Raw genomic sequence first — 23,605 nt, forward strand, 5'->3', positions numbered from 1 at the left:
TGAGCGGACGGACGGACGCATATCTGGTTGCTCTTCCTGACAAGTTAGTGAAATGCCTGTTATTTGCAAGCCCACCCAAAGCATGAGCAACAGGCAAGCCCATCCCAGAGCTGGAGGGCATTCTGGAACCACAGGGGAAGCAGGGTGCAGAGCCCCCAGGGGGAGGAGGAGGGGAAGGGCGGGCTGGGGCTGCTGCCCAGGGCAGAGGTGGTCTGGCCGAAGCGCAGGGAGGCTGGGGGGGGGGAGGGGTGGCCACGGTCTCCGGACAGGTGCGCTCGGTGGCCCCTCCTGCCCTGGCAGGTTTGGGCCGAAGCCGGGGTTATTTAGGGTCTGGTGGGAGCCACGCCTGTGACTTGCACACTCCTGCTCGCCTGCCCACCCCTCACTCTGCTCCTTGGGCAAGATACTCCACCTCTGGAGCTACTCCCTCCGAGTCTGGAAAGTGGGAATGAGTGTCGAGATGAATCCGACTTGGAGGAGGATGAGGGGTCTGGCCCAGAGTCAGCAGGCAGCCGCCTGCATTTTTTATTTTTTGAATCCTCACCTGAGGATATTTTTCCATTGCTTTCAGAGAGAGTGGAAGGGAGGCGGGAAGAGAGGGACAGAAACATCCATGTGAGGGGGAGACATCCATTGGTTGCCTCCTGCACGTGCCTCACCTGGGGCAGGGAGCGGACCCACAATCCTTCGGTGTGCACAGGCCGGCACTCTAACCATGGGGCTACCGGCCAGGGCAGGCTGTCTTTATTTTTTAAGCAGATGGGAATATTCTGTGGTGAGGCTCAGAGCTCAGGGAGGCGATCGGGGCTCTGGTGGGACAACTGGGTCTCCTGACTCGGCCCCAGGCACCCTGCCCCGTGTTCAGTCTTCCTAACACTCCCTGAGCACCCTGTGTGCCACGTGCTGTGTGTGTGTCAGGGTGAGAGGGGGTGGGTTGGGAGCCCCCAGCAGAGCCGTGGCCCTCACCAGCCCTCCGCCCTCCCCTACAGGATGGTCCAGGAGCAGTGCTGCCACAGCCAGCTGGAGGAGCTGCACTGCGCCACTGGCATCAACCTGGCCAACGAGCAGGACAGCTGCGCCGTGCCCGCCGCCAACGCCAGCCTGGAGGCCGTGTTCGTGAAGGTGCGCCCCTCCTGCCAGCGCGGGCCCTCCCAGCTCAGTGGCCATGCCCGTCAGCGGGCGGCCGGGCACCCCCACCACACCCCCAGCTCCGGCCCCTCTCCTGTAGAGCAGCAGGGGACCCTGCCCAGGAGGGAGGGGCACTCAAGTCTCCCCGCCTCCTCCAGTTTCATCACTGAACCCTGGGCAACACCTGGGCCCAGTCCAGCACTGGGCAAGCGGGGATGGAGGGACCCAGCCTTGCCCTGAGGACTCCGGTCCTGGGCCTTCAAGCAGAGGTCAGGGCAGGGGTCACCTGGGCTCAGGGCCTTCAGAACCTCCTCTCAGTTCAAGGCCCCCCCCCCCACACACACATACACACATTCAGGATCCCCAAGCTTCTCTCCCTCCAGGGCTCAGAATGGGCTCCCACTAAGGCCTCCAATAATATGACCTTCATAACCACCTAGAAGCGGACACTGAGGTTCAGAGAGGACCACATTCCAAAGTGGCTTCTCAGGACCCACAGGAGAGGGGTTGGTGAGGCAGAGCTGGAAGTGGGTCCATCAGGCCCAGAGAGCCCGGCACTGAGCAGATGCTAAGCTGTGACTGACCGACAGAGACCCCCCCGGGGCTCCAGGCCGGTCCTTGGGGCCTCCGCCCTGGAAGGGGGCACCTCTGCGTGGGCGTAGGGCGCTCCAGACAGTGTTCCCAGCACTGGGAGCTGCAGATAAATGAATGAGCTGCCCAGGCTGCCCCTCTCCCCCCTCCCGAGGGTGGGACCTAGACTGGCCTTGAGTTCGGGCTGGCGAGTTGCCTGGTCAGGGGCCATCGCTGGAGGTGCCCAGTGATGAACTGAATTCCCTGGAAAAAACATTTCTTGCTCCCAGTCAGGAAGCGAGGGAGTCAGGGAGCCAGATGGAAATGAAGCCTGGATCCCCAGAGGAGCTGTGTGGGCTCCTCCACACGGACGGGGGTGGGGGGTGGGGGGTGGGGGGGAGCTTTCTGTGGAGAAGGGAGGGCCCAGCGCCCCTCTGCCGCCCCCAGCCTGTTGCGCTTTTGGGAGGCAGCTCTGGTGTGAGGTAGGGGCGGTGTGGGGGAGTGCGGTCAGGCCAGGGGCCTGGGAGCCAGGGCCTGATTGACGGCCAGGGGCCCCTCCCGGGGCAGGGCTGGCTCTGCAGACGCCCTCTGCCTGGCACATAGCAGGCAGCTCGCCGTGTCCCCAGACGTGAGCAAAAGGAAGGTCCAAAGAGAGCATGGAACATTCTAGCGGGAGCGGAACAGGTCCCGCTGGCGGATGGGGGATGTGTGTTTCGGGGAAGGGTGACTCATCGGCACCAGGTGGGGGAGGGGCCACCTGCCTGGCAGCAGACGGGCTGATGGAGGACCCGCACCTCCAGGGAGGCCGGCTGAGGCCCAGCCCTGCCTCCCGCCCCCGCCCCTGCCCCCTGCCTCGTGGGCCTTTGGAAAGTTTGGCTCCTCTTAGGAGTAAAGACAGAGCAGCTCTCCATACAGCAGGGGGGACGTTGTCCCAGGCTCAGGTGTGACTTTGGGGAGTGCTGGGGTCCAGGGGGCAGGCAGCGACTCTGCCGGTCCAAAGGCTTGTTTGAAGTCCTGGGCTTTTCAAATACAGGAGTTGCTGCCTGCGCCTGGACCGCCCTGCCCTCCGGAGGGAGGAGGGAGACTTGCACATTCCCGGTCCTGGCTGGGCTCTGGGCCCAGGGAGAAATCTCAGACCCGCAGGAGCTGCAGGAGCCCCCCTGACCTGGCGGGCCCCTCTCATGCCTCCTCTTCCTGGAAGCGTGGGGCCTGCAGGGCCGGGGTGCTGGGGCCCGTGGAACAAGTCCCGGCGCTGGCCCTGTGAAGGTCCCTTTCCAGAGCGGGGCCTGGGAGATGTGTGGCTCGGCCTGCCTCGCTGTCTGCTGCCCCGCTTAGAAGAGGTGGTCAGCACGTGTCCAGCGGCCCAGGGAGCGTGGACACGGGAGTGCCGTGGGCACGGGCGGGGCGTGGGCACGGGAGGGGCGGAGAGGCCCTGGTGGGGTGTCTGACTCCTCCATCCCGCCTCTTTGCAGAGGTGCTGCCACTGCTGCCTGCTGGGGCGGGCGGCCCAGGCCCAGGGCCAGAGCTGCGAGTACAACCTCATGGTCGGCTACCAGTGCGGCCTGGTCTTCCGGGCCTGCTGCGTCAAGGGCCAGGAGACCTCGGACTTGGCCCCCGCAGACAATGGGCACCTCCAGGACACAGGTAACTCCCCTGCTGTCCCCGCTGGGCAGTGCGCTCGCCAGGGCCATCCAGAGAAACAGCCATTGCGCGGGCACGTGTGTGTGTGTGTGTGTGTGTGTGTGTGCGCGCGCGTGTGCGCGTGTGCGCGTGTGCGTGTGTGCGTGTGTGCATGCGTGTGTGTGCGCGCGCGCGTGCGCGTGTGTGTGCGCGTGTGTGTGTGTGCGCGCATGCAGAGAGAGGAGAGGAGAGACTGATTTATGCGAAGGGCTTGGCTCGCACAGCGGTGGGCACTGGCAGTGTCAGGGCAGGGCAGGCACCCGAGAGCTGAGGTTGCAGCTCCGGTGCGAAGGCCGCCTGCCTGCAGAACTCCCTCTTGCTTGGGGCGGGGGGGGGGGGGGGGGGGGGCGGGGGGCGGGGGTTAGGCTTTCTCTTACGTCCTTCACCGGATTAGACAAGGCCCGCCCCCGTTCCGGAGAGCGATCTGCTTTACTGCAAGTCTGCTTATTTGAATGTTAGTCTCACCTGAAAATCCCGGCACGGTGATGTCCAGACTAGTGTTTGACCAAACACCGGGGTATCACGGCCCCCCGAGCTGACAATAAAATTCACCGTCACAACAGGCAGGTCCGCACACACGCCTGCCGTTGCCTTTAACTCAGCTGCAAACAGATTGCAGTTGTCAGAGCAGGTTCCTGTGCGTGTCCTCCTCTGAGACCCCTGCCTGGAGGGAGGCTGAGGGCTCGGGATCTGGGTTCTGACAAGTCAGGCTCATGTCCCCTCCTGACCTGTCTTTTTGGCAAACTGCTTTATCTGGGCCTCCGTTTCCTCATCTGTGAAATGGGGACAATGACAGCCCCACTCCCTAAGGCCGCTGGGGGGTTGAAAGGGAGGACGAGTGTGAGGTGGCGTGGTGCCTGCCTGGCTCCGGACACATTTGCGGCCACAGTTCTTCCCTGTCCCCCCACAGCCCTGGGCAGAGCGGGTGGCTGGCCTTGCTCTTATCCCCGGTGAGGACCTGATGCTCAAGGTCACATGGCCGACACGCAGAGGAGAGAGAGCTGGCCTCTCTCTCCATCTGGACTCGATGATGTGCAGACGAGAGGCTGGGGTGCCACTGCCAATAGCAGGCTATGCCCTTGCAAATAACAGATACTTACTCAGCGAAGGGTGCGTGACCCCAGGAGCAGCGCTGAGAGAGCTCCCTGCCCTGTGTCCACCGGTTCTGTCTCTCCACCGTCCATCTGTCCCCAGCCAGACAAACCCTGACGCCTCCGGGCCTGGAGTTCCAGGGTGAGGAGGCCGCTGGTTGCTTAATAATCTCTTCCCCTGATGCGCGATTTCCTGTGGATGCGAATACCCCGGAGCACTGCGGGCGTGTGCTCTGCCCCAGCCTGCTGCGGGCTGTGCTGCGGGCTGTGCTGCCTTCTCACTCTGAGTCCCCCCACCTCCCCCCAGTTAAAAGTGGGGGCAGGAAGGACTTAGGAAGGAGGACTCACAGACCCGAGGTCCCTAACGCAGGCCATCCATCCCTGCGGCTTTGGGCTTAGCCGGCAGCCCAGGGTGTGGGCGAGATGGATGTCTTTCATTTTTCACTCCTGGTTTCTCATTCCCAGCCCCTCGCGGCCCTGGGGCTGATTTCGGTATCGGAGCCACATTCCAGCCGCTCCTTGACTTTTGAAACCAGAGATGACATTTTTACTTTAAACCCGAACCGTCCTCCTGGGGGAGAATTCCTTCTGGTCTCTGGGGAGGACTTTTGTTGATTTATGTCTTGTTTCGATAAATATCTCCGGCTCTTCCGCTCCAGATGTCTCATGTCTCCCCCGCCTTTTCCCAGCTTCGGTCCTTGCCCCAGGCTTTCCTTGGAGTCTCTGTGAGCACTCCCCCCACTTACCCCCGCCCCCCCCAGCTGTGCCTTCTTCCCACCTCAGGCGTTCATTGTGGGCTTACTGTGTGCTGCCTCGAGGCCACACTGAGGGCCACAGACCCCTGCTGCCCTGTGACAAAATAAGTACAGAATTGAGAGCAAGCTTTTGGAAACTTCTATAAGCATTCGATCGAGTCCATTGTGTCTGTTTAACTGAAAAAAATCAAGGCTCGAATGTCTGTTTTCCTAACTTACTTTTCCTAGTAATTCGATTTTATTACATGCTATCAGGGTATTGGCCTAAGGCTGGGAAAGAACCCTGCTCCTTTACCACGGGTGGTTGGGGAAGCCTGGTTATTCCCATTCTACAGATTGGCAGACTGAGGCTGGGGAAGTGCAGGTTCGGGATTCGTTTTCTAGCAGGGATGGCAGTCTTTCCATGGCAAGCGCGCTGGCTCCCACAGAACGCCCCGGTCATCTTGATGACCTCACACCCAGCTGACAAAGCTTCCTCAGCGGTCCTCCTGGCCTTGTCAAACGAGCCCGTTGGAGGGCGGGGGCTGGACACCCTGGCCTGTGCTTGGCCCATGAAGGAGACTTGGTCTTTGCCAGCTTGAAGGCACCAAGTGAATGGAATGTCCCTAAAAGAGTAAATGCCCTGTGTGACGGTGCCCAGCCTCCTAGCCTAGAAGAGGGGTCCACCTGCAAGGCCTTCTGCTTAGTTCCTCTCCGGGTGGAAAGTGCTCTGAACACTCTAGAGACCCTTATTGGGTTTGAATAGCTCCCGAGAAAGAATGCCTTGTGCACGGTTAGGATGTGCAAGTTACGTTAGGTTGAATTTTACAGTAGAATTACTAGTGCTTCTTCCAAATGACGGTTATTGTTCCACCGTGCATGTATCATGTGCTCGCTGTGGGCATTTAGAAGATCCAGAAAGGTGGAAGGGAGAGGACAGCCACATGGGCATGGAGGTAGACACTGTTACTATAGGAAACCTACGCAGAGATGGGTACTGTTGCTATTGGAAACCCAGTGTGGTTGTAATGGCCGCTGAGCTGTGGTTGACTTGTGACCACTGTCTGGTGGGCGTGTCCCCAGCCTCAGACGGCTTGGTTTTCACGTGTTCCTTCCCACCCTTGGCCGTGTCACCGAAGTTGGAAGGACCGATCCGTTTCTCTCCCGCCAGACGACTGGTGGGACACTGGTCTGTGCGGAGTGCTGGCCCCGAGCAGAGCTCACACACCTTTATTTCTTGAGTCGAGGGAGTGACGACTGATGCTGGCACCACGTTGAGCTTTGCAGGCAGACTGCCTAAAAGAAGTGTCTTCATGTCCCAGGACGGCAGTGATAGAATCCACGGCCTGGGTGGGGCGTAACCAGCAGGCAAGCATTGCCTCACTGTCTGTGTGTCTGGTTGTGTCCAAATGCCCCCTTTCTGTAAGGGTGCAGGCATTGGCTCTGGGCCCACCCCATGGCCTCATCCTACTTGCTCACCTGCAAAGACCCTTCCCCAGTGAGTCCACACGCAGGTGCGGGTTAGGGCCTCGGCCCCTGGGGCACACGTTCCCCCGCAGCGCAGGCTGCTCCCGGTACGTTGCTGCAGGTGTGGGGTGTGACGTGATGGACAGCGGCCGAGAGGCCTTTGCTGAAATATTCAAGTCATTTGGACAGCGTGACAGGCTGCGAGGCCGGCGGGACATTCCAGGCCCTCGGGCCCAGGCTGCCTCTGTTAGAATGGATCTGTTGGAGATTTGGCCACTGTTATGAGTCCATTCTCTTTTTAAAAGGATACAGTGAATCCTGAGCTGTTAGGGGTGGTACAGACGGGCATTACTGCCTGACGTGTCCAAGAAGACAGACTTCTCAGTGTCTCTGAGAGAAGGCGGGGCGCTGGGGCAGGTTAACGGGGCGCTGGGTGGTAACGTGTCCTTGCCTGTGCCCACAGCTAAGCTCTCGGAGGCGGAGGAGGAGCAGGAGGACCCGTACCTGAATGACCGCTGCCGAGGTGAGGCTGTCCCTCCGGCCGTGTGGCCGGCAATGAGGCGGAGTCAGTGCTGTCTGCTTAGGAGCTTGACCGCGGGTGGCGCTCAGGTTCGCCTGGAGCTGCCCGCTGGCTGGGAGTCCACTGGGTCACTGTCCTCTGCCTGGCTCCTTTACTTCCTCCCTCCTCGCTAGGGCCTGGAGAGGGGGAGGAGGAGGGGAAGGGGGAGGGGGAGGGGAGGCCTGGAGAGGGAGAGGGAGAGGGAGAGGGTGGCCTGGAGAGGGGGGGGAGGGGGAGCTGGTGTTAGAACCCCTCCGCCCACGGTGCCGCCTGCCCCTGAGCCTCCTCCCAGGCTCTCAGCCGAGCACACAGCTGCCCCGAGGCGGGAGCCCTCGGGGAGGGGTGTCACCTGGCCCCACTGAGCCATCGCTAATACCCATTTGTCAGTGGCCAGGCCTTGCAGGTCTGTTTTCATGCTAAACGGGCATTTCTCTTTCCGGGACCATTAGGGCAGGTCGCTCCCAGGCTCACGCAGCAGCTGCCCTGTAGCTGGGGTGCAGGTCAGGGAGCCCGTTCATCGCCAAGTGGTGCGGTCGCTGTACAGGAGGGCAGGGCCCCAGGAAGCCTTGGATCTGCTGGGGGGGGGGGGGGGGGGGCGGGGGGGGGCATCAGAGGGTCTCCCGGGGAGGACAGCTGCTGTGGGTGGGTGAGGGCCGGTTAGAGGGGAAAGTCACATCGCCAGGGGATTGGGGTGTCGGGAGTGGAGACGGGTGGGGGGAGGCTGGCGCAGTGGGTGACCCCAGGTGCCGGGCAGTCAGACTGTACCGGGAGGATCTGTGCCTGGTGGAGGTTCGTCCTCATGAGACTTGCTCTGGGCATCACACTGGCGGAGGCGGTCAGGGGGGAGTGGGACTGGGACTGGGGCCGGGCTGGCCTCGGAGATGTGGGGACAGAAGGGGCCTCTCCAGGGCCCGCCTCCCCGTGTGGCCTGGGCCCTCGATATCCTTGCCGGGTGGGAGCGCCCCCTCTTGTCTGCCCTGCCCCTCCCAGCTCTGCTGCAGCAACGGAGCCCGCCCTGGAGGCACCGGGGCTGGGACCTGGAGCAGCGGCCCTGGGGGTGCCAGAGCCAGACCCTGGGGTCCCCCGTGGGAAGGCAGTGGCTGCAGCCTGCCTGTCAGTCACCCGAGGGCAGAGCTGGGAACCGCGGGTCTGGCGCGTGGGGCCCGCAGCTCACGTCTGTCTGGTTGCAGGCGGCGGGCCGTGTAAGCAGCAGTGCCGTGACACGGGCGAGGAGGTCGTCTGCTCGTGCTTTGTGGGCTACCAGCTGCTGGCCGACGGCGTCTCCTGTGAAGGTAACGTCGCCGAGCTCCGGGGACAGGACAGCGGGCCGCTGCCCCGGGGGCCTCTGCTTCTGCTGACATCCGGGCAGGTCCCACGCTGTACAACTCAGGGCCCGTCCCTGGGGAACAGCCCCGGGCCGGCTTCCCAGCATCCTTGGTGTTTGTACCACGTGCCGGGAACTGGGGTTGGGTGTGGGGTCTGATCGGGCCCTGAATCCCAGATCTGCTGAGTGGCCTGGGCATCCCCCGCAGCCCCCGCAGCCCCTGTCAGGAGACGGGCCCGTCTCTGTTCCGAAGGCTCACAGGCCTCCGCCTGGCCCGGCTCTGTGCTCAGCAGGAGCAGTTGATCAGAAACTTACCAGAGGAGACACCCCATGGCTTTGCTCCCATGGTGGGTGCCCAGCTCGAACGCGCAGGCGTGGGGACTGGATGGGAGCAGGGATCCACCCGCTCTGCCTTCTGGAACTTTCCTTGTGAGAAAGCGCTGTTCCTGCTGCTGACACCGCGTTGCCCGTCTCTCCTAGATGTGAATGAGTGCATCACGCGCACCCACAGCTGCCGGCTCGGCGAGTCCTGCATCAACACCGTGGGCTCGTTCCGCTGCCAGCGGGACAGCAGCTGCGGGACGGGCTATGAGCTCACGGAGGACAATGACTGCAAAGGTGCGACCTGGTCCCAGGCGGAAGCCCTCCTCTCCGGGTGGATGTGGGGTGGGAATGGCAGCCCTGGGCTCCCGGGTCTGGGCTCCCGGGTCTGGGCTCGGGGTGCTGCGCACCAGGGGTGGGGTGGGGGTCACCTTCTTGACCCGGAGTTAATGAGCTAATGGCAGCACCCGGGCGGTTTGGGTTTCTGAAATCGCTCAGAGCGTGATCCTTTGAGACCAAGGCCAGGGCTGCACCTCAGTGCTCACATGTGCTTGCTGCAAAGTCGATGTAATATATCTCGCACAGCAGCTGCCTCCCATCTGATGCAGGCTCCCTTGAAGTTCAAAGTGCCTTCCACGGCATAAAAACATGACATTTCTGGCCGCCGGCCTCCCCGCGCTGAGCCAGCGATGCTATTTGGCAGATAAGGCTTTGATGAGGATCTGTTGGAGCATAGTTTTGTGCTGAGGGGTTCCAGCCCTTCAGACAACAAACCGCTTGTGTAAAAACGTCGGTTGAATTATGAGGCCGGCTCAAAAGCCAGGCACGCCCTCCTGACGGCTGAGGGCTGTGGCCCGGCCCGGCCGCCCACGCCACCCCTGCAGGCGCGCTGGGTGGCGGGGAGCCTGGGAACCCAGGGGCTTGGCCGGCTGGAGTATACACTTCTGAGCATTTGACAGCCTTGAACTTCAAGGGAAGGGCAGCCAACACTCAGATCCTGAGAATCACCATTGTTCATGTTTGTCATATTATGACAAGCCCGGGATGAATGAGTTTATAGAGACAGTGTTTATTGCCACGAAGATCATCGCTTTCTGATCTAAGCAAAACATGTGCGCAGCCCGAAATGAGAATCAAACGGCCACATGTTGCCAGGAGAACGGCCGGGTTATTTATTATGTAACAGAAAGCTGGTCTCCTGAGAGCCTTGGTGGGAAGCCAGCGTTTTTTAAGCCGTTAGCAGTGCCAGCCCCGCTTGGCTCCCCCGGGCCCCTCTAGTCCGTGACCTCCCTCTTGAAATGTTTGGGGTTGGAGCTGAGTAATGAGCATTTCTTAGAAACGTGCTTGTGATGTTAAAGTGTTGTGAGATGCTTCTGGCAGGACTCTTGCTAACCATTTCCTTTTTTTATGATGTACCAGATATTGACGAGTGTGAGAGTGGTATTCATAACTGCCTCCCCGATTTTATCTGTCAGAATACTCTGGGATCCTTCCGCTGCCGACCCAAGCTACAGTGCAAGAGCGGCTTTATACAAGATGCTCTAGGCAACTGTATTGGTAAGACTGCCGCCAGGCTGCCGGGTCCACAGCGGGGCGAGCCACGGCACCGGGCCCCCTAGAATGTGGGGGCTCACGGTGGATAGAACAGAGGTCGGCCAGCTTTTTCTAGAAAGGGCCGAGTCGTAAACATGTCCGGCGTTGCGGGCCAGACCGTCTCTGCTGCCACTGTGGGAAAGCAGCCACACATATGCCAACAAAGGGGCAGGGCTGTGTCCCAATAAAACTTTATTTGCAAAATCCATTGTCGGGCTGGGCTTGGCCCCAGGGCTTCATGGAAGCTTAGCAGCCGCTGGTGTGGGGCAAAGCACTCGAGCTTTGGAGTCAGGTTTGAACTAAGGGACCGGAGGCAATCGCTTCCTTCCTTTGACCCTCAATTCCTTCCAGATCCCACGGGAGTAGTCATGTCTGGCTGTGGCTCGGGGCAAGGCTTCGGCAAGGTGACTGAAGGGTCTGGTCTGTAAAAAAACTTAAAAAAAAATCATCTGGATTCGCAGTCAAATTCATAGACACAGAGGGGAAGGCTGGTGGCTGGGGGCCTGGTGGGCGTGGGGAGTTGGGTTCTAGGGCCCAGTTTCAGTTGGAGAAAATCGAAATGGATGGATGGTGGCGGCGGCCGCACAACAGTGTTCGGTTCTGAGTGCCACTCCCCTGTGCACTTAAACGTGGTGAAAACGGTGAATTTCGTTGCGTATGTTTCACCACAAGAGAAACGGCCTGTGTTGCTAGCAGGGGGGACCTGGGGGACGTGCACGGCGGTGGATCCGTGTGAGCTTAGCGTGAGGAGGAGGTGAGGCGAGACAGGCCGAGCCTGAGGAGCTGCTGGGTCACCTGCCCAGGTGAACACCTGCCCGGTCACTGTTGGCACCTGAGCCCAGCTCGGCCGCCTGCCCTTGGCCTCCGCGGTCGGACCCTTCTCCCCCCTCCGGGCTGCAGACGTGCTGGTCACAGCCCACCTCCCGGCTGCCCCTTGCCCTGAGCGAGGGCTGGAGTTCTGCCTCAGCTCCATCCCCCCTCTCTGATGAATCTGTGCTCATCTGTGTGGAAATGGTAGTTTGCATGGAGACCCCTTTTATTTAAGTGAACCCCCCCCGAATATGTCAAGAGAAATAGAGCAGAGACCCCTTAGCACAGGGCCTCCCCTGAACCCAGCCCCAGTCTTGTTCCTAAAGCTCCCCTTTCGTCCTGTGGGGGCCTCAGCTGCTGGGGTTGGCCCCAAGCCAGCCCAGCTGTGGTCGCTGAGGCGGCAGCAAGCAGAGGCCCCCTCTCCAGGGCCAGCAGGGGGAGGGCCTGCCGGGACCTGCTGCTGCTCGAGGGAGCTCTGAGGAGGCGCACGGCTGCTGGGGATGGAAACCCTGCTCATGGCAAGAGCAGCCCGAGTGGCACAAAGCAGGGCATTTTCAAGTGTCCACTCAGCCCTGGCTTCCCGCTAGGGGTGCAGCGCTGTCCAGGGGGAGGCCCAAGGGCAGCGGGAGGGACAGTCCCTCAGATGGGGAGCCCGGGCGAGGGGGAGGGGCACAGCCTCGCAGGGGCCCAGGGCCCAGGATGTGGCCGAGGCCCGCCGCCAGCGCCTGCTATTCTGTGGGCGCAAAGCCCACGGCCAGCCCTCAGCCCAGGCACGTCCTTGACCCCAAGGTTAGGATTCGTTTAAAATGATTGTTTTTATTTTGAAAGCCACATGCATTCTTATTGACCAAAAAGCTAACCCAGCCCCAGCGCTGCAAGGGGAGGCCCCGCTCGCCGGGTCTGGTCTCTGCGACTGCGTCCTCGCGGCTCTTTGTTTTTGTAGAATGGGCCACGCTTCTGCCGCTTCTGCCGCGTTAAGAGTGTCCGGGCATCCTTTTGTGTCCGTGCCTTTCAGTCGTCTTTCAAAAATGACTGAAGTAGCCTAAGAATTCTTCATGAGGAGCAAGTGCAGCAGCGCCTCCTGCTCGCACACCTCCGCCCGCAGCTCGCTCACCCCCCCACCCCCCCCCCCGCCCGCCCCGTCAGTGCGGGCAGTGGTGGGAGCACTGACCTCCCATGTACCCAGGATGCATCTTGCTGGAGCCCCTGGAAGCCTCCCTGGGGCCCATGAGCCCAGGGGCCACCCCTCCGGCCACACAGCCCACAGCGGCCGCTGCGGAGCTCGGCCCGCGGGCCAGGGCACAGGGCGGACAGGCCCCGGAGAGCAGGGCCCTCTTTCCCTATTGTAGAGCATAGAGCAGGGGTGGGCAAACTTTTTGACTCGAGGGCCACAATGGGTTCTTAAACTGGACCGGAGGGCCGGAACAAAAGCATGGATGGAGTGTTTGTGTGAACTAATATAAATTCAAAGTAAACATCATTACATAAAAGGGTACGGTCTTTTTTTTTTTAAGTTTTATTCATTTCAAAGGGGCCGGATCCGGCCCACGGGCCGTAGTTTGCCCACGGCTGGCTTAGAGAATTCTAGGACCATGAGGCTTGGTCCCCGAGGGCCTTGAGACTCACATCTTTGTGGGTTTCCTTTTCCTTCCAGTCCCTTCACGTGCTCACCGTCTCTCTCTCTGCTCAGTGAGGCCGAGGGAGTGGGCCAGGGCAGGCGGGTCTCCAATGGTCCCGGATCCCAGAGGGGTGGGGGGCAGTGAACGGTCCAAGGTCATTGGGTTAAACAGAGTGGGCAGGCCCTTTACAGCTGGTATCTGGGCCTCCCGGGTGAGGGAGGGGTGGGGCAGGGCGTTCCCAAACTCCTCAGACCTTTTTCGTGTATTTGGTCTTTGTTCGCTCACTCTCCCACTCACTCACTCACCCAGTGGTCGCCTGGTCCTCTGCCATGGAGCTCGCAGGCTGGGACCCCCTCTCTGGAGTCTCTAGGGGCACCCGGGTTCCATGGCACAGAGTTTGGGAACTGTAGGTCTTGCTGGGGAGCGCAGGGCTTCGCAGGGAGGGAGCACTGTCATTGCTAAACGTGCATTCACCCTTGACACGGGCAGAGGCCCACGTTTCTCTGTGAAGGACTAGACGGCGGCCATCAGCCTCTCCGGCCGCAGGGTCTCTGGCAGCACCTCCAGGGCAGATGAAGGACGGGCTGTGTCCAGTGCCCTGCTCTTCCCAGCAGGGTGGGAGGCTGAGACCCCGCCCCAGACTCTGAGCGGCTCCAGCCTCGAGCGGGGAGCTTCCTGTTTATACAGCGCAGATGAGAGCCCGCGCTGCCTGCGAGGGCAGCTGGGTGCTGTGTGGCCGGCAGGGGACGAGCTGGTGGGCGAGCGGCCAGCTGATCTGTCTGAGGAGGGTGGGCGTGGCTGAGGGCTGATCCCTCGTTTTGCCTTCAGCCTGGGGGCCCTGGACGGTCCTCTCACCCCGTAGGTGCTTTGTTAGTGTCTGCCTGACACTGACAAATGGAGGTCCTTTGAGAAGCCCCCCAGCGGGACGCCCAGGCGGTGGGTCTGGCACCGATTTGAGCGGGAGGAGAGAGCGGACGCGCGCAGCGCTCCTGTTTGTTTCCTGGTGCATATTGGCTGGTGCGGGTTCATCACAGGCGGACAGCCCAGGGCGCTGTGTGGGGGGCGTGTTCCGTCAGGGAGGGAGTCAGCGCAGGCCCCGAGGGCCCAGGTGGGGGCGGGCAGGAAGTGTCTCCTTCAAGGTGGCACCAAGCTGGGCAGACAGACAGGGGAGGTGGCTTCCTAAGCAGGGACCGTGTGCATAAAGGCCCAGAGGTGGGACCCGCGTGGGAGCCGGGGAGCCAGGCCAGTCACTGGAGAGCACAGAGCCTCCCCAGGGCCAGGGTGCTGGCACCGAGGGGCTGGCCCCCTGTCTCCCTTGGCCCGCGCCCGCTCAGGGAGGGTGCCCGGTATACCCGTGGAGTGGGACACGGGTGGCACCCAGGTGGCCAGGCCCACTGGCGGGACTCATAGGGGCCCTGACAGTGGAGGGGTGGGAAGACGGGCGGCAGCTTTGGACTCGGTGCTGAGGAAGGTGTAGGTGTCGGAGATTTAGGGGCTGGAAGACGGGCCAGGGAGGTGGTGTTTCAGGGGGGGTGTGCTGGCGAGATCTGGGGCAGGTGGAGGCCGCTGTGGGTTCAGGGCGGTCGTCGCACCTGTTTGTGGCGTTGCAAAGGGGAGGGGGTGGGGGTTCTTTGGTGCTCTGTGTCTAACCACGGCGTCTCTGTCTTTCCCCTGCAGATATCAATGAGTGTTTGAGTATCAGCCCCTCGTGCCCCGTCGGGCACACGTGCATCAACACGGAGGGCTCGTACACGTGCCAGAAGAACGTGCCCAACTGTGGCCGTGGCTACCATCTCAACGAGGAGGGCACCCGCTGTGTGGGTTGGTATTAAAAAGAAAACCGATTGGAACGGACTCTTCTCCTGCGCCCAGCACAACCTCGCTTCTCTGGAGGGGACAGTGCGTCCCCAGGGGGCAGCCATTGCCCGTTCCTCCATCCCGTGCTGGTCTCCAGGCACAGGCCTGGTGGGCGCTGCCTGGACGCTGCAGTGCATGCCAGCCGCCCCGCTCCAGCTCCGCCCCCTCGCTCGGTCCAGTCGTCCTGGGCTGAAAGCTCTCCGGCCCCTCCGTGCTCAGCCCCCAGTGGTGACAGAGAGACACAGGTGCCCTGCTTTTGCGCGGTCCTCCCGAGCGGCCCCCACCTCACACACCGTCTAATCCAGGTGCAGTGGGTCCTGCTGCTCCCCGAGCAGGCCTCCCTTCCCTCTTGCATTGCTCCCTCTGCCCACCTGCCCTCCATGTCCTGGATCCAGGGCCCAGACCCTGCGGGCCAACAGGGGCCTTCCTCCCCGTCACCCCCAGAGCACTCCCTCAGCGTCTCCCCGTCAGCGGGCACTGCCTGCCGTAACTAAGGTCATTGTGACCGGAGTTCCTGCGGGCAGGGGCAGCTGTCTCCCGCCCTGGGCCCCGCACACAGTAGGTGCTTGGGAAATCGTGTGGAAGCATAAACGATGCTGCTTTGTCATGTGCCTTTCAGTTTGCTCCTTCCCTCTGACCATCCTGGGGGCACACACACACTCTTACACACACACACACACACTCTCATACACACACACACACACTCATACCCTCATACCTACACACATATACTCTCTCACACACACATTCACACACACATACACACACACACACACACTCTCTCTCTCACACACACACTCTCATACCTACACACATACACTCTCTCACACACACATTCACACACACTCATACACACACAAACACACTCACATTTACACACACACTCTCTCACGCACACTCTCACACTCACACACACACTCTCACACTCACACTCTCACACTCACACACTCTCACACTCACACACATACACTCTCTCACACACACTCACATTCACACTCACACACAAACACACTCACATTTACACACACACTCTCTCACGCACACTCTCACACTCACACACACACTCTCACACTCACACTCTCACACTCACACACTCACACTCACACACATACACTCTCACACACACTCACATTCACACTCACACACACACACACTCACGCACACTCTCACACTCACACACATACACTCTCACACTCACACACTCACACACACACACACACACACTGAAGGTGTTCACTGTGTCTTTCTCTTTGCAAGACGTGGATGAGTGCGCGCCGCCCGCGGAGCCCTGCGGGCCGGGCCACCTCTGCATGAACTCCGCTGGAAGCTTCCGCTGCGAGTGCAAGGCCGGCTTCTATTTCGACGGCATCAGCAGGACATGTGTGGGTGCGTGGGGTCCTGGCCAGATGGCACCCAACAGAACCAGCCTGTGCTTCCCGGAGTGACCGTGGTCTGCTCCTCAGAGCAGGACCCTGAGTCCGGAGACCCATCCGGTTCCGGCTCTGCAGCCCCCCTACCCCCGGCCTGAGCCGGTCTCCCACCTGCACGCCAGGTGCTCCCCGTCACCTCAGACCTCCTAGTGTCTATGAGGCTCCAGCCCCTGGAAAAATGCCCCAAACATCAGTGATTTCCCAGAGATTCACTCTCTAACTGCAGGGCCGCAGGCCCTGAGCTGTGTGTGCAGCCAGGGCAGTGAGAACAGACAGCATGGCGCCGGCCCTCCAGGAGCAGGGACAGACCCTGCTGGCTCGCCTGCCCCACCCACCCCCAGGGACCCTTGGCCAGAGCCCCTGGACCCGCCCTCGGGGCTCTGGGGCAGAGAACTCAGGGGCAGGCACACACCCAGAGGCATCGTCCTGGAAAGAGCAGGGGAGCCCAGGGGGTGGGCCCAGTGCGGGGGGTGGGGGGGGCAGGCCCCGTGTGGCCCTGGCTTCCTGCTGACCTGCCCTGTTCTGGGGACAAGTCGCTTTGCCCCCTCGCCTGAGAAGGGAGCTGAGGGACACAGAGGGGAGGCCGAGCCCTGAGCCCGCCCGCTGCGTTGCAGACATCAACGAGTGCCGGCGCTACTCCGGGCGCCTGTGCAGCCACAAGTGCGAGAACACGCTGGGATCCTTCCACTGCAGCTGCTCCGCGGGCTTCCGGCTGGCGCCCGACGGCCGCTCCTGCGAAGGTGAGGCCGGGCCAGGCGGCCCGCGGGGACTGACCCACGTCCGTGTCCCAGCACGTGTGGGAGGAAGGTTCTCGGGGGACGCGCCTGTGGAAAGGTTGCTGTCAGGTGCTGCGCGAGTTTCCCTGCGTCCCGGAGGCCACGCACCTGCCCGCCCAGCCGCCCCCTGGGCGACAGGGCAGATGCGGGGAGGGTGTGGGGTCGGAGCCACAGAGCCACCAGTTCACGCGACCGTGGGGAGTGGCTGACCTCACCTGCCTTGGTGGCCTCATGGGGGAAGTGGGGTGGATGCGCCAAAGAGAAACAAAAGCCGGCCAGATGTTACGTGGACTCTGGCAGGGGAGAGACCTTGGTGTTCGCGGCTCTCGGCTCCACCAAAGGGGAGCTTTAAGTGCTGGGTGTGTGGTGTTTTAGGGGGGCTGGGGCCCTCGTCCTCAGAGGACCAGTGGAGGCTGCATGCTGAGGGCTCGGGTCTCTGAGTGCGCGGGGTGGGGTGAGGGAGGTTGGACGGGCTCCTGGTGCCGAGAGCCTGGCTTCTCAGGTGACGCTGGCCCCGATGGGTGGAGACGAGGTGGTCAGTGTGTCCAGCGCAGGGTCTGGACATGCTGGGCCTCAGCACAGGTCTCGCCTTCTGTGGGGCCGGGCTCTGAGGTCAGCAGAGAGGGAGACTGTGACAGCCCCGACGATCGCCCACGTTGCCTGGCAGGCCCTGTTCTGCGCGGGGCAGTGCCCGGGCCGGGGTGCAGCGGGCGCAGGCGCGGAGGCCCCAGGTCCCGGAATAAGAGGAAGTGGTCAGCGACGTCCGCCTGCCAGGCTGCGCTCCAGCGCGCCATCCTCAGACTGGAGGCCGACGGTGCGATGTGCTCCTGGCGCCCGCGCTTCCCCCGAGATCCTGGGATTTGTCCCCAAGAACCAGACCCAGCTGGTGTCTATTCGCAAGGAACCAGCTTCCCACTGGGGTCCTTCGGGCCTGGGTTTAAATCCCTGCTCTGCCCTGGTTGTGGTCTCAAAGGAGTCACTCGGCATTTCTAGGCCTCAGTGTTCTCGTCCGTGCAATGGGGGTGTTAGGGCCCACGGTGGAGGGGTCGTGAGGGTGAGCCGAGAGGAAGCAGATGACAGGCTATCACATGGCTGGTGTGAAGTGGGGCGCTGGCAACGTGGCGACGCTCATATCATCGTTATTATCGATCAAGGCTTGTGCCGTCCTGGTCCCCCTCAGTGACTGGAAAGTAGACACTCATATCTGTGCCCGTGGGCGATATTGTGGACACAAAACCAGGGCCCGGCCAACCTGGCGTGTTATGCCACTAGGCCTTTACAAAGCGCCTCCAAAGTGTGTAGTTAGAACATGGTTCCCGCCTTCAGGGCATCTCTCTAGGATGTGACTGACGGAGCCACGCTGGGCAGAGGCAGGTGGGCAGGTGCAGCCAGGCTGGGGGTGGGGGCTGCAGGGATGGAACATGGGGCGGGGGGGTGGTGGGAAGCGGCTAATGGATGTTCTCAGGTGCTCGGCCCTCCTGCCCTGCTAAGAATTAGCAGTAACTCACTGTGAGAAGAGACTTCTGGGCAGAGGTTGGCAAGCTTTTCTTTCTAAAAGCCACTTAGTAAATGTTTTAGGCTTTACTAGCCAAAGTCTCCATTGGAACTATTCAACTCTAATAGATCTGTCCTATTATAGGGGATAAGCAGCCTTAGATTGCAGTAAATGAATGCATGTGGCTGTGTGCCAATAAAACTTTATTTACAGAAACAAGTTGGGGGCCAATGTATGCTGATCCCTGCTCTAAGCAAAGGGAATAGATGAGCGAGAGCCCAGAGTTGCTGAGTGGCCCGAGGAGTTCTGAGCGTTGGAGTACTGGGTGTTGGGGTACCAACAGGTCATGCAGGCCCTCGGTGCAGGGGACCTTGTCTGGGACGTGAAGCCGGGAGGACATGATCACATTCCATGAGCTAGAAGGACTCTGGTACCAGGCGACGGCGGGGTGGAAGGAGCTGAGGTCAGAGGCTGTTCCTGCCGCCCAACGGGAGAGGGTGCAGCTGGAAGCAGGCCGTGGTGGGGATGGAGGATCCAGCCCTCTGTCTTTCTGGGGACCCCAGGCGACCCCCAGCCCCGCACTCAAGGATCTCCGGCTCTCTGCCTCTGTACAAGGCCCCAGGGACGCGGGCCATGGCTCTGAGGTGACCCCGGGCACCCTCTCTTTCAGATGTGAACGAATGCACCAGCAGCCCCTGCAGCCAGGAGTGCGCCAACGTCTACGGCTCCTTCCAGTGCTACTGCCGCCGCGGCTTCCAGCTCAGCGACGTGGACGGGGTCACCTGCGAAGGTGAGTCTGCTCCCTGCGGCCATCTGTGCAGCGCCTTTGCAGGCGGGCCGCTTGCTTTCCCCTCTGCCTGAGACTTACTGGGCGTCCTTTACCCGCCCTGAGAGTGAGGTTGGGAAAGAAGCTAAGCCACTCGCCACGTTTTTCGTGAATAAACACGTAACGGTGGTGATCACCGTGTGTGCCGGGACCCCCAGGGGTGAGGAGGGGGCTCGGGGCTACCCATATCCCTGACTTTTGAGGGCCCCTCACTGGCTTGGGCCCTCCTCCTCAGCATGGGGTGCGCCCCACACTCTCCCAGGAGTCGGAGGATGAACCCTGGTGATGAGTCAGAAGTGCTTCCTACAGCGCCTGGCCCAGCGAGGGTTTGGACGCTGCTGGGCTTGTTGCCGTTCCGGGAGGGTCTCCATCAGCACATTCGTAATGCTGAGCACCAGGCCCCTGCCAGCGCAGGCTCCTGAGCTGGGGTCCTTCTGAAGCCCCGCCTGTCCCCTCTGCTCAGCCCCCATCCCGCCTCCTTCCCCACATGAGCTTGCTGTGTGGCCGAGGCTAGTTCCTTCCCCTCTCTGGGCCCGTCTTCCCTTCTGATGTGATGATCTCCGACGCCGCCCCAGCCCCGGCACTTCAAGGGCTCCCGTGTCCAGCTGGCCCTGTGCGGCTGCCCTCCCCGGCCCCAGCCTGGGCCCCTGGGGACACGCGGCCCGGCCTGGGCCACACGGGCGCTGAGGGTGGGCCTTGCTGTTGCAGACATCGATGAGTGCGCCCTGCCCACCGGGGGCCACATCTGCTCCTACCGCTGCATCAACTTCCCCGGGAGCTTCCAGTGCAGCTGCCCCCCGACTGGGTACAAGCTGGCCCCCAACGGACGCAACTGCCAGGGTGAGTGAGCTGGGCTCCGCGGGCACGGGGCACGCTTGGGGCTCTGGTGTTGGGGCACCATCGGCGGGGTGCATTCAGGGAGGGGAGGGGAGGCCTCCGCGAGTACCCTGGTCTCCCACACCTGCCCCCACCCCCAGCACCCCTGACCACAGAGGGTTCTGAGCCCTCCACCCTGCCCTCGGCAGGCCCAGGGCTGGACCAGGGCTGATGGCCTGTAGGAAGAGGCCCGCCCAGGAGGAAATGCGAAGTCCTCACCGAGGACTCTTCCACAGCACGTTTGCTGAGTTCACACTCAGTCATTTGACAAACCCCAGACCTTGCTAGGTGTTAAGGGCAAACAGTGAGCAGATGGTGGAGCTAAGGTGCCCACCCCTGCCCAGACGAGGGGAGGGTGTGGTCTGGCTGTGTGACAACTCCAGGGTCTCTAGGGCTGGAAGGGTCCATTGGGGCTGGGGGTTGGCTCTGGCCTGGACGGATGAGGGGACACTGGGCTCCCATATGTGATGTGCTCCAGGGGTCATCCTGCGGCCTGTGCCTGTCCTTCTGGTCACGGGGGTGCTGAGCAGATCTTTGTGAGCGAGTGACCTGCCTGGGTCACGGCCTTACCTCCGGGATTGGCCCTGAGGCTGGATCTAGAGGTCAGATCTGTCCAGCCCCTTCCCCAGAGCCCCCACATGGGGCTGGTGACCCAGAGGCTCTGGAGGCCCCCGGTTCTGTAGATGTGATTTCTGGTTTTGAAGAAGGTGACCCTGACCCAAGGCAGCAGCTGGGCGTGTCCTGGGAGGCCCCTGCAGCTGGTCCGAGCTGTTTTCACATTTCTGAGGGAGCAGATAACATCCCTGCCCTGGCCAGGCTCCCTCATCACAGCCCCGGGGTCCTGCCAGACGCAGCAAAAACACATTCCGGAGCCCCGGCTCTGGGCCAGTGAGATTAGAAGTGTTACTTTCTCCACTGAGGTCAGGCATTCGGCCCCTCTTAAGAGATGCCCCCTGGCTCGGTGATGTCCCCGGGGCCCCACCATTTGGCTGCTCAGAGAGTTGTGGGCAGGGGGAAGGCTCCCATGTCCAGGGTCCAGCCCAGACATCGCTGACCCTGGACACCTGGCACAACGTAGAATTGCACTGGGCCTCGGTTTCCTCATCTGTCACACGGGGCTCGCAGCTTCACTCTTTCCTCGCTGGGATGTTCTGAGTCACGTAAGGTGAGGGCGATGAGCCTCGGGAGCTGCGGAGAGGCGCTGGCTGGTCAGAGCGTGGGCCCCGGCGCCAGCCTGCCCGGGTTCAAAGCTCGGCTCCGCCACTTACAAGATGTTTGACCTTAGGCCAGCTCCCCCCAAATGAGGGAAACAGTCCTTGCCTCAGTGAATTGTTAGGAGAATTAAGAGAACTTGGTGAAGCATTTCCAGGGCATCAGAGTGTTAGCTGTAATCATTGTTATGCTTATTCCAGAGATTGTGAATAATCAGTAAACACTCTATAAATTAAACGTCCTAGAAATAAAAGAGGTGGCACAGGGCGCTGCTCCAGAGAGCAGTCAACGGAGGGCAAGGATGGCCCGATCCCCACCCGACCCTGGCTGGTAGGAGGCCCCAGCACCCCTGTCTGTGGGTGGGGACTGCTCAGGTCGCCTCGGCCTTCACTGTGTTGCTTTGGTCTCTTGCAGACATTGACGAGTGTGTGACCGGCATACACAACTGCTCCATCAATGAGACGTGCTTCAACATCCAGGGCGGCTTCCGCTGTCTGGCCTTCGAGTGTCCGGAGAACTACCGCCGCTCCGCGGACACGTAAGTCCCTCGGCCGTCAGTTGTCTGTCTGTGTCGGCCTCCCTGGGGGTCCGCCGCCCAGCCTGGGCAGGTGGTTAATGAGTGTGCCCCCTGCAGGGGTCTCGGGAAACTCAGGACCCCAGATTCTCAGGCCCCTGAATGTCAGGGAGACTGGTCACAGATACCAAGGTCTCCCAGGAGCTGGAGGTCAGCGGGCCTGCTCTCCCAGCAGCCTGTGCGTGGAGCCAGGCAGAACCCAGCCCTCTTGTTTCCCAGTGGGAAACTTGGTCTGGGGCAGCTCTCTGGGCCTCAGTTTCCTCATCTGTAAGACACAAATGTCAGGATGCTCTAAATCAGGTGAAGGTGGCGACGACGCCAGGTGGGCCCACGTGACAGGTTGGGGCGTCATTATTAGGAGAACCCGTCTGAAAGCCGGACTGTGTTCAGCCCAGTGGCTGTGGGAATCGTGTGGAAGATTCCGTGGCCATATGCCATTGTGAGCCCACCGTCCCAGGCCCCTGGGCTGCCTGCAGGATGTCAGGGATCCCCCTTCCTCAGGGAGCAGTGAGGTCTCTGGGTCCACCACACACCATCCCACCTGGTTTTATTTCATCTCGGTTAGCACCATGGTCAGTTGTTTCAGGAAAAGCTCCCCGGTGGGAGACAATCTCAGGAATGTGCATACGTGAGCTGTCCTCCAGCCCCTGGACATGGCTCCAAGCCAGCACCCAGCCGGGCTGACTGTGGGCTTGGCCCCTTGACCTTGAGCCTGCTCCTCCCGCCAGGAGGATCAGTACACCAGGCCCCAGTGTCCACTTGCTCAGCCCCAGGGCCCTGGCTCCTGGTTCTGGCCTGGCCTCCAGCATGTTGAAACCCTGAGTAGGTTCCAGCCAGACTCAGACAGCCCAGGCCCTTGGCAGCCTCGCCCTCCCCCGGGGCTGCTCTGTGCCCCCGCTGTGTTTTGTCTGCTTGGAACCCAGCACCCGCTTCCTTCCTGGGCTGGTCGGGAGAGCGCTCCAGCACTGGGCTTGCGAGCAAGCAGCCTTCCAAAGAGGCTGTGGTTACGCAATGGCCAGCGGGCGGTGGCCCTCCTCTGGTTAAGGAAGCCCGTGTCCTTCATGGAGGCTGTGCTGCCCTTTGTCATTGTAAGTCCCCTCTCCCACAGCTCCGTCCACCTCTGCTGTTTGCCACCGGCCTCTAACACACAAGCCAGGAAAGTAAAAGGCAGGAGGCCACCCTGTGCGGGTCTTCACCCCTCCTGAGCTGCGGCTGGGCGGGTTGGCATTGTGCGCCGAGGTTGTGTGAAATCTGCAGACCTCCCCTCAGTTGCTGTGCGCTCTGGAAGTCCTCGCCACCCTCAGTGTGGGAGAAACTTCCTGACTTGCTTGGGGAACATTCATCGCAGGCCTACTGTGTGCAGGCACCTGGGCTGAGAGGCCCCCAGCCCCTGCCCACTAGCAGCACTGCAAAACCAGCAATGGCCAGAGTTCACGGGTGCTGAGACCAAGGAGGGCCCCCACATAGCTGGGGTGGCGGCAGGGGGCGCTTGGCTTAGGCAATGCTTAAATGAAGCAGGAAGAACTGAGGCAGGCAGAGAGGGAGGAGGTGGAGGGCACGACCACAGCGGGGTGTAGACACCCATTAAACAGGGAAGGAAGGAGCTCCCAGCAGTAACCTGGGGTGTTCAGCAAGGAGCGGCGTAGCCTCACCGAGTGGCTGA

General features: G+C 61.6%; 1 protein-coding gene across 3 annotated transcripts in view; it reads left to right on the forward strand.

Moving 5' to 3' along the window:
• The window catches only part of FBLN1 (fibulin 1), a 69,166-nt gene that overhangs the window by 13,798 nt on the left and 31,763 nt on the right, over positions 1-23,605 (forward strand). For 2 of the 3 annotated variants that reach the window (XM_036300227.1, XM_036300228.1), the window contains exons 3-14: positions 990-1,122; positions 3,171-3,342; positions 7,134-7,193; positions 8,420-8,521; positions 9,034-9,171; positions 10,294-10,431; positions 14,574-14,717; positions 16,011-16,139; positions 16,798-16,923; positions 19,125-19,244; positions 19,989-20,120; positions 21,783-21,906. In XM_036300227.1, coding sequence (XP_036156120.1) covers positions 990-1,122; positions 3,171-3,342; positions 7,134-7,193; positions 8,420-8,521; positions 9,034-9,171; positions 10,294-10,431; positions 14,574-14,717; positions 16,011-16,139; positions 16,798-16,923; positions 19,125-19,244; positions 19,989-20,120; positions 21,783-21,906 — 1,518 coding nt within the window. The remainder of the gene's footprint in view (positions 1-989; positions 1,123-3,170; positions 3,343-7,133; positions 7,194-8,419; positions 8,522-9,033; positions 9,172-10,293; positions 10,432-14,573; positions 14,718-16,010; positions 16,140-16,797; positions 16,924-19,124; positions 19,245-19,988; positions 20,121-21,782; positions 21,907-23,605) is intronic. The other variant, XM_036300229.1, reaches the window with a different exon arrangement.

The sequence above is a fragment of the Myotis myotis genome, unplaced genomic scaffold (genome assembly GCF_014108235.1).
Source record: "Myotis myotis isolate mMyoMyo1 unplaced genomic scaffold, mMyoMyo1.p scaffold_m19_p_3, whole genome shotgun sequence".
Taxonomy (NCBI): Eukaryota; Metazoa; Chordata; class Mammalia; order Chiroptera; family Vespertilionidae; genus Myotis; species Myotis myotis.